At 41.0% G+C, this 10,627-nt stretch overlaps 2 protein-coding genes across 2 annotated transcripts in view; both read left to right on the forward strand.

The window, feature by feature from the left end:
- Window positions 1-10,484, forward strand: part of npy7r (neuropeptide Y receptor Y7) — a 17,704-nt gene extending 7,220 nt beyond the window's left edge. The window contains exons 2-4 of the mRNA XM_025063173.1: window positions 5,008-8,841; window positions 9,968-10,091; window positions 10,331-10,484. Coding sequence (XP_024918941.1) covers window positions 5,045-6,160 — 1,116 coding nt within the window. The 5' untranslated portion in view covers window positions 5,008-5,044 and the 3' untranslated portion in view covers window positions 6,161-8,841; window positions 9,968-10,091; window positions 10,331-10,484. The remainder of the gene's footprint in view (window positions 1-5,007; window positions 8,842-9,967; window positions 10,092-10,330) is intronic.
- prelid1a (PRELI domain containing 1a) overlaps window positions 10,000-10,627 on the forward strand; it is a 1,380-nt gene continuing 752 nt past the window's right edge. Inside the window, exons 1-2 of the mRNA XM_025063359.1 lie at window positions 10,000-10,091; window positions 10,331-10,556. Coding sequence (XP_024919127.1) covers window positions 10,000-10,091; window positions 10,331-10,556 — 318 coding nt within the window. The remainder of the gene's footprint in view (window positions 10,092-10,330; window positions 10,557-10,627) is intronic.

The raw sequence follows: 10,627 nt of genomic DNA on the forward strand, positions 1-10,627 counted from the left end.
GCGGTGGAAAGCTGGTTAAATACGTAACACTGCTTTGACTAATTGATGAATCACTTGAAGCAAAATCTTATCTTTGCAGTTTCCACTTTACAGCTGATTAGACAAGTCCAGCAGGTAGAATTAGGGATTCATCGATAGGCGGTCAATGTAGCCTGAAGTGTGTTTGTTACTGGCCTCTCTTAGAGGGAACACACTGATATTTATCTGAGCGTGGTAATTGAATAGCAGTCCTGAAGGGAGGAGGACAGGTTATCTCATGGCAGAGCTTTACTTTTACTTATTTTGTTAAAACACAAAGATAGTGTGAAAGGAAGAAGCCGAAAAGAAATTAAAGACATGGGATAACACCAAATTAAACACATTCTATGGGTTAACTATCTGTTGCATTGGCCAAAAATGTACCTCCAACATTTTAGTAAAGTGATTGCATAGTAAACTACTGGTATCCATGCTCTGCAGGCTAGGTTTTTGCTGCAATACATAATGAAGTACAAAACATTTTCCAGATATGGCTTAAATAAGTTGACAGGATATTTAATGGGAAAAGTTGATCATTTTCAAATATGAGTAAGTGTTTAGAGCGCACACCTGCTGGCTAGCAGTGGTACCGAAGTTCAAACTGCATTTGTTTCTGAAGTATGACTCTCTGAAAGTATGTCTGACTAAGACATTTCCTAGTTCCAGTTCAGATTTGCCATAATTGGAATAAAACGATGAATAAATTTGCAGTTGTGGTTCCTTTAGCAGGCGTAACTCGTTCTGTCTTGTAAATACCGAACCTTCTAACACAGTTCTCCCTGTGTGACACATCGATGAGAATTAAGTCTCCAGAATGGGCTGAACCTGTCCTCTGGAATTACCCCCGGCCCCCACCCCACCTCCTCTCCTCTGATTTACAGTACATGTACCCTTTGTTTGTGTTCTTTGAGTTCCTGCCCTCCTGAGGGGCCTGTGCCCTCGGAGGTAATTTTCCCAGGTGTCACACATTTCCAGTTAATCTGCTGCTCAAATTGGCTCCTAATCTGTCTCTGAAGAACCTGCTGGGGGGGGGGGGGGGGGGGTGGGGGATGCATTGGAAAAGGAGATTAAAGTGTGAACATCAGTCAGCTGTCAGGTTGACAGAGTGCCTCCTGTTGGCCAACTTAAACAAATGATGACAAATTACGCATATAGGGTCGCGATTCAAGTTGTGACGTTTCATCTTTGAACGTTTCATGAAAAGTGTGAATAAGAAACTCTTCCGTGGCTGAAGTCAGTGTCGGTGACGAGGAGCAGAAGCTCTGACTGATGCGGTGGAAAGTGTTTATGTCACAGATCCGTGCTGCGTGTGACAGCGGGGACAAGCAAAGGAAGAACATGCATGAGAGTGTTTGGGCTGTTGGCACATGAACATTTGAATGTGGGGAGGAGGAGGGGGGGCAGAGAGAGAGAGAGAGGGGGAGAGAAAGAAAATGAGATAATGAGTGTGTGAGAGAGTGGAGAGAGAGAGAGGAAACGGAGAGAAAGTGCGTTTGAGAGGGGATGGGGAAAGTATGTGTGTGTGTGTGAGAGAGAGAGAGAGAGAAGACAGATGTGATAGAAAAGAGGGAGATAATTGTATGTGTGTGTTTGTTTGAGGAAGAGGGAGATAAAGGAGGGAGAGAGAGAGAGAGAGAATGCGTGTGTGACAAAGAAAGGGGAGAGAAAGGGGGAAGAAATGAGAGGGGGGAGAAAAAAGAGAGAAAGAATGACCGTGTTGGGAAAGAGAGGGAGAGGAAAAGTGTGTTAGAGAGAGGAGTGGAGAGAGAGTGAGGATGATAAAGAGGGGGAGATCGAAAGAGAGAGGATGATTAAGAAAAAGGGATAAAATGAGAGAGAGAGAGAGAGATGAATGTGTGAAAATATATGGAGAGAGCACTGGGACCGTTTCTAAAAAGTGATGACACTTTTTGGTCCAGTACTCCTAATTACAGAAGGACTGCCTAATGAGGCAGAACCAACAGAGTGTGAGTTGTCAGTACTGTTGTCGGTACCGTTGGTTAAAGTAACTCTTTGGCTCCAAGAACTGGTACAGCATTTTTGGTTCCAAATCCATGGACCTCACTGCAGTGTCCTTGGACTGTAGCTGCAGAGAGCAGGTTAGAGATGTTAACATCGACTGGGTGGTGTTCTGAGGGTGAGAGAGAGAGAGAGACATAGGGTCTTTATGTCCTTTGAGACCTGACGTAATTTGACACTGAGACAAATTGAATTAATTGATATTTATTGATCGAGCAAATGTTTTTGCAGTACAACACATTTCAAATGAATTTATACGACGTGAGTCTATATGCGGCTACTCTACTTCACCAAACGAATTAAAAATGAATTAATTAAAACTAATGGTACAATCAACGCTCTTCTCATATTTATAGTATTACTTAAACCTGTACTTTACTGTAATTGCTTCATCTTTTCCCCCTCAGAGTTAGAGAGGGCAGAGGGAGGGGTTGACCCCGGACAGTTCACCTGTCAATCACAAACAAACATCGACAACATCGACATTCACGACAATAATTGGAATTTTCAGCCGAATTATTATCATAAAAAAAAAAACTTGTCCTTCGTATTTAACCCATCACTCATTTCTGGGCAGTAGAATTTTTGGAAGGATTTGAACCTGCAACCCTTTGACAACAGCTTACATTGAAACTAGACAATGGAGAAACTCAGAAAAGGCAGGGATTGAATCAGTGAGCAGGTGATCTAACCGCTCCACCACCGTGTTGCTGTGTGGTTGTCAGCGGTGACTAACATGGCCTCACCTGCGTCATGACCATTTGAATCAACACATTCTTTAAGATCGAAGGAAGAGTGACAAAATACTCTGCATGTTTCCCCCAGGTCTCCGAGCCTTCTGACCAGATAATGAACAGAAAACCAAACTGAATAGAAATATATGCTACAATATATCAGACATGTGAATGTGAAACATGGGCCGACGGCCCTCTGTGTGTGTGTGCGTGTGAAATCAGCGCTGCCACACAATATTTCATTAAGGAATCACAGGCTGCAGCCGCGGCTCTAATGATGTGGCTTTGAACGCTCTGACTCAAGCTTTTCTCCATCACCGTCATTTAGACTTCATTCAAGTCGCAGGTATGAAGCCGAGGCCTGAGAGGTAGCTGTGTTGAATGCTTAATAAGCCGAGAACATGGCATTTTCACAGATTGATTGTTGGGAAAAATATGGCTCCTTACAAAAGAACCCCGTGTTCCCCATTAGTTTTCCATCTTGTTGAAACCGATAAACCATTTTCCTCAGAGCGTCCTCTTTTCCCTGTGCAATCTGGTGCAGTTAGTGTAATAATTAAGCAGCAGAAAATTAGACCCCTCTCTTATCTTCTATATTGCACAGTCTCATTGTGCTCAACTTAATTACTACAAGCTTTTAATAACAGTGCAGCCTGTCCGAAGCCAATCATCCGTCCCCCTGTGATATATAAATAATGGGTCAGTTGTGTACACCGTGTTCTTTGTCATTTCTCATTACAAGCTGCTTTTTAGCTCCAAGCTTTCTCAGCACTGATGAGAGGGATTAGACCCCGAGGATAAATGAAGCTACAATCTTAACTCGTTAAGAAAGAAAAAAAAAATCTTCATCAACCTTTTTAAATGGCGATGAAGGATTGGAGGTATTATAAAGTTAATCATGGAACAGTATGTTATGCTATCCACCAGACAGGGCTAATTTTTTTTTTCACAAATAAGGTATTAATATGCAAATGGAACCAGTTGTCTTTGATTGAATAATGTCCCTGAATGATTCCCTGTGAAATACCCTCATACATTTATAGAAGGACTTTTATCTTTTTTAATATAGCCTGTCACAAAGAACATATTGACAATTAACTTGTTAAATCTAATCTAATTGTACATTTTACTTTAATTTAATGTGACACATTTATGCAGTCATTCTACCAAGTATTCATTTATTGTTGCCCATATTCACAGTCAATAGCCTACATATTGTTGTCATTAAAATGTATTATTATTATTATTACATATTGTTGTCAATTATACACCCTGTGGGGAAAAAAAGAAAAAGTTTCACTAAAGCACCTTAAGTTTCAATGCTGTTTTTATTTTGTTCTTCTTTTATTTTGTGTTCAAATAAACATCTATTTATCGTCACTATCATTTAGAAATATGTGATTTTCTCAATAAATTGTGATTAATCAGATCAGACATTTTTGATACAGCCCTACTTCAATGATAACTTTTATCTACATTTTACTTGGAAACACATTTTAAAAAACCCTTTTAGAAAATCATTGCAGAGATTCACACACTTCTACATGTTTAACATTTTCAAAGTATCATTTTTTATATTAAAGCTGTCAATCTTTCACAATAAGAGTCTTTTTCAAAGTATCATTTTTTATATTAAATCTTTCACAATAAGAGTCGGGTCAAGTATGACCCAACTTGAGTTAAGTGCTCCAAATACTGGGCCAGACTAAAAACTCTCTAATTTTCTCCTCCATGAGTTCTTTTGTTGACTTCGTCATGTCATTAGACCGCTTTATCATGGGGTGAAATGTGTGAAGAACCCATCTGGGCCACATCATTTAATGGCTGATGTGAAATCGCTTTTAACGTGACCACAGCTGCAATAAAAGTTATTTGGCTTGTTTCATATTTTTTATTCGCTGCAATAAAAGTTATTTGGCTTGTTTTTGTCATATTTTTTATTCTTTTTCCTTTTTTTCTTAATTAATTCTGCAATTTCCGCCACGAAGACAAAACTTTCAGATATGTAATATTTCGTAGACACTTTTGCATTTACATGAGTGGGCAGACTTCTTATGGCCAACCTACAAATTAAGATGTGGGCGGAAGATGATGATGGACAGTAACAGTGACGAGAAAAGAGGGAGAAACATTCTCCTACTATGAATCACTTTTCTTTTTCCTTGGTGCATCCTAACAGAATAATAGTCGTGTCTAAGGCCACATACTGATTGTCTAATGTGTGTGTTTATCTCAGGAGAAAGCGGGCTGATAATTCGCCATCTTTTGAGAAAATGAGCCCACCAGATTCATCAAACGGCACCGAGGACGACGGGGAGGCTGGTGAAACCAATCCCTTGCTGTTCAACGACAGCCAGGGTTTCCACCCACCTGGTTTCCACACTGACATCACCAAGCACATCGGAGTCCAGATCACCCTGATAACAGCGTACTCACTCATCATTCTGCTGGGGCTGCTGGGAAATGCTCTTGTTATCTACATGATTATTCGCTACAGAAACATGAGAACGGTGACCAACTTCTTCATCGCCAACCTGGCTCTGGCCGACCTCCTGGTGGACACTCTGTGCCTGCCCTTCACTCTGGTCTACACTCTGCTAGACGATTGGAAATTTGGACCCGTCCTGTGCCACATGGTGCCCTTCGCCCAGGCCCTCAGCGTCCACGTGTCCATCTTCACCATGACCGTCATCGCTCTGGAGCGGTATCGCTGTATCATCTTCCACCTGGGCCGACGGCTCACGTGGTGTTCCAGCTTCCTCATCATGGCCTTCACCTGGACTTTGTCAGCCATCCTGGCGGCACCGCTGGCCATCTTCAGAGAGTACCGTAACGAGGAGATACCGTCCATCAACCTGCGGATTTCTGTCTGCTCTGAGAAGTGGCCCCACGGGACCAGCAGGGATGGAGTCATTTACAGCCTGTCAATGCTGCTCCTGCAGTACATCATTCCCCTCGCCGTCATTAGCTACGCCTACATCTGCATCTGGGTCAAACTGAAGAACCACATCAGTCCATCCAGTCGCAGCGACAGCATCAACCGCCGCAAAAAGACCACCAAGATGCTGGCTCTGGTCGTGGTGGTGTTTGCCATCTGCTGGCTGCCCTTCCACGTCTTCCAGCTGGCCAGTGATTTGGATCTCGTGCTGATGTTCAAGGAATACAAACTGATATACACGCTGTTTCACATTGTGGCAATGTGTTCCACGTTTACCAACCCTCTTCTCTATGGATGGATGAATAAAAACTACCGCAACGGCTTTCTGATGGTGTTCCGCTGTGAGGACAAGCCAGATTCTTTCCATCCCGAGGGCTCATTCCGGACACGTTCCATGAAAAGGCTGACTCTGAACGGTCGGAACGGGGGCCAGCCCCCGACTGCTGTTTGAAACAACCAGTGTTTATTCACAAATCCTGTACAATATGATCGGAGCACAGCTCGGTTTTGTGCTGACTGCGGTTCAAAAGAAGCACCTTTTGACTGAAATGTTTCACTCTTGTGCGTCCTGCTCACTGAAGAGGGCTACAAGCTTTGCATGTACATGGCACAATGCAGTGGTACTCCAGTGGTACCCCCCCACACACACACACACACATCTCCCCCTCCGCCTTTGAAAACTGAACTATTTCCGAGCCCCATAAAGGCGACACATTCACAGACGCTGCTTCAAATCTTCAATCACTGAACTTTAATAAAAAACTGTGCTGTTCTTGGTAAACAAAGAAAAAGAAAAAAGGAAAACTCACATATCAGTGCAGCTTTACCACTTGGGCACAGTTAATATAGAAAGCCTGCTTTGCTTCTCCTGCAGTAGTTCCGCGCCCCCCTCTTTGGAAACCACCGGCATAATACCGGGCTGTTCTTTACTTTGTGAATGACGCCAGTGAAATACTTTTGTCTAAAGAATTCATAAAGATGTTGAAAATGTTTACAACGATCTAAAGTATAAAGCTTTGTATTTGTGTGTGATGTTAAGATAAGTGATGTCCAGTTAATTCCACCCTCAGCTGCACGTGTTGATTTTCTGAAGCTTTTTGATGTGTCCACACACTGAAGGTGGTGAAAAACACTGTAACTGTGAGTTGTTTGTTTTTGTTGTTGTTGTTTTGTTTGTTTTTTTTTTGTTGTTAATGGGTCGAATCTTTTGGATGACGTTTAATCAGCGTTCATTCCAGGTATTTTGGAGGCGGCTACTGCTGAATTTCTGACCCACCAGGACTTCAATTGTGTTCACTTAGCAACCACGGTGTCCGTGATTAGATGAACCAGCAGGACGCAGTGTCCAGAGGAATGGGATTGAAAACCAGTGAACCGTGTGAGTTGAGGACGAAAAGTTTGTGATGCCGGCGTTAGAAAATGAGGACGCCCACCTCCACGACATGCAGGAGAAATGTGTGGAGGGATTTTAGGAGGCAATCAAATGTGTCGTACTGTTGTTAAAGTGTTTTTTGTTTTGTTTTTAATAAAGGAAACATGAGTATTTAGTTAAGGCTGAGGAGAAGTGGTGACTGGTGTTAATATTTGACATGTTAGTGGGCGACACAGGCCACGTCCTGTGGTACAGTCATTCATTCATTCATCTTTTATCGCTCAATTCTTTTCAGGGTCACAGAGGAAGGGAGGGTAGCTGGGGTCAGTCCCAGCAGACACTGAGTGAGGACAGGCTACATCCTGGACAGTACACTAGTCCATCACAGGGCCACACGTACAGAAAAACAACTAAACCCTCACATTCATCAACTACAGTCAATTTAAAGAAGGGGTTTCAAACCTCTGGCCCGGGGGCCACTTCTCACCCATGAACTGCCTATATCCGGCCCATGACTAAATATTAACAATTTTGTAATTACAGTCTTGAGTGGAATTTTTTCAATCAAGAAATAATGTATTTGTTTCCTTATTTAACTGCCTAAATTGGTGGTACAAGATTGGGAGGGGCATACTCACTATCTGCACTGTATTATATAATATTTATACTAATTCAGTATAAACAATCAACACGACTAATTGTATTTTTGTTGTCTAAAGTAACAGATAAACAAACTTTAAATTCCATGCATTACTTTGATTGAACACCAGAGGGCTTTGTTCAAAAATAATGCGCTCCATGTCTCGTGGTTCTGTTTTCCCGCTGCCTCCTGATGACATCTACATTATCGACTGCACGGATGGAACTCCTGGAGGATAAACGTCAAGTTTAGACCTGTGGCCTTTAGTACCACAGGGGAATTCGAGCTTAATGGGAAATGATTTTGCTTCAGATTTGAGATGTTTCCAGGGTTGAATATAGCTGTTTAGAATAAATTATCAATCTGTTGTGTGGAGAACAGATGGATCATTTCAACCTAAAAACGAAGGTTATTGCGAAAACAGCAGGCGGGTAAAACAAACAAACAAAGTAAAGAGATATTTTCTGCTATTTTTTACGATGTTATTTTCTTCGTATTTCCTTCTACTATCACTTGGTTTCCAGTTCCAGAGGCACTAGACTACAACTCCAGCATTGCCATCCCGTCTCTATATTTCAGTCTCTCCCTACCATCGCTATAGGCAACGTCTTTATGATCTAACCAAATTATATTCTTCCATTAAAAATAACATTTTTATATGTTATCCTGAGCACACTTTTGTCTGCCTTAGGTACTTCTGTCTGGTACGTTTCAATTCAGAGCTCCCTTTCTGTGATTGACGCGACAAATGAAAGCTAATTTAAAACCAGTGTCTAACAATCTCAATAATTATAATCTCTAAAATAAATAATTTATCATCGTATTTTACTTATATTAATATTAATTATTTATTTATTTTTATCCTATTTTAAATACTTAAAAAATAAATTAATAATATCAGACTAAAAGCAGTTATTATTTATACTCATCTGGTGACCTCTAGTGGTGGCAGATTATTTTGCAGATGAATCACTAAAGGGAAGTGACGTGCATCTTGACCTTCCTCCAGTCCCAGCCGCCGTCCTCAGTTGACATGATTTGTGGGGGTAGAACACTGAAGTTTTCCCCTTCGCGACTGTGAAATGCTGGTTGTCATCTCTTGAATTGTATCGACTGACAGGTAAGCGACTTTCTCTGCCTCTCACCCGGTTTGCTTTAATGTTATTTTTCCTTGGATTTGTCGGATTGCCATTCATTCATCTCGACTGCTAAATGCTAGCCTAGCGGCTCGTGCTAAGCTACACGGAGCGGACGTGACAAACGTGACTCATATCGAAATATGTAAAGATAGACGGTATTTGATACACCTAAAAACTACACGATCCCAAGTATCCTGTTCTGATGAACGTCAAGACATAATGTGCGTCGTGTGTGGGACGTTTATATGTATTTTGACAGCTGTCGTGGTGGTTCTTCCTGGAAACTTCCTGAAAACGCGCTCCTCTCTATTTGTCAACTTTGACCTAGATTCAACTCTTCGGGTAATATACGATGTCATTTGCGGGGAGTCAGAGTTTTTTTTTTGCTGCGTGAGTTATTATACATAATTTTGTACGTTCTAGGATTTTTTTTAAAAATCGTTTTCAACGAATAATTGTCAGTACTGCTGCGGCAATGCGGAGGTCTCTTGGCAAAAAACTAGACGATAAAGTTGTCCTTATCCTTTTAGATTTCTAAATCTAATTAAAAATTTCTAGATTTCTTTTAGATTTATCTCTATATATCTGATCCTATATCCTACTTCGTAGACAGGAGCTAATTAATGGTTGACACATGTAGTTCATGATCCCTGCGTATATTTATATATATGTATGTATTTACATATAGTATAGTATTTACGTATATATATATATATATAGTTTCATTCTGTTTTTGTACCTTGTATATTTTATTTTTATATGTATATACAAATATATTATACATACATGTCTGCTGTCTACAACATACTGCACTTATTCAAAACTCATGTAAATAGTTATTCCTTGTCTTGTTATGATGGTTTCATGTGTAGTGGTCTGTACCACCTCTGGTCAAAGGATGAAACTGCGTATCATTTCCTTGCACTTGTGACTTGTGTTTAATCTAATCTAATCTGGTCTAATCTAAAACGTTGTGTTTGCCGATGGAAATGCTGCTTTGACCTTCAGTAAAACTGAACTGTCCACACATCAGTAGTAAGACATTAACTTGTTGCAGGTGCATGTGTGTAATCTTTGCTGTTTGTGTGTGTGTGTGTGTGTATACAGGCTGCTGCCTGCCATAGTAAACGGAAGGAACAATGGTAAAATATTTCAGCGGCGCTGATTTACTCAAGACCACCTGGGACCAAGTCTGCATTGCCTTCTGGCAACGATATCCCAATCCTTACAGGTGAGTCCAATTAAGTTTTCTGACCAGAAAATTAATGAGCCTTTATTTTTTTATACTACTCTACATTTTTTTCTAAATCTGTAATCTCTCAAAAAGCTTCTTTAATCCAAAGTGTCCTTATCTAGTTCTCAAAACAGTGCAGTACTAATAGATATACAGATATTTTGAATCATCATCACAGGTTCCATCCTTACAGAGGAACATTGTTTGAAGTTATATTGTCTCCTTCGTCATTACAGTAACCATGTTTTGACTGAGGACATAATTTTCCGGGAGGTCACTCCGACCAACTGCCTGATTTCAAGGCGTCTTTTGACCAAATTCAGCCGAGCGCCTGCCTGGATGGAGCGCTACCTGCCAAAGCACATGTCCAGCTCGGCGTACATCATTGAAGACTCCATTGTGGACCCCCAAAAAAGGACCATGACCACTATGACCTGGAACATCACTCACGCACGACTAATGGTAACGCGAGTCGGAGAATTTTAAAACATTATTTACCGTGTGTCAACAAGCAGATGTGTTGACGTTAGTTT

The sequence above is a fragment of the Cynoglossus semilaevis genome, chromosome 15 (genome assembly GCF_000523025.1).
Source record: "Cynoglossus semilaevis isolate Cse_v1.0 chromosome 15, Cse_v1.0, whole genome shotgun sequence".
NCBI lineage: Eukaryota > Metazoa > Chordata > Actinopteri > Pleuronectiformes > Cynoglossidae > Cynoglossus > Cynoglossus semilaevis.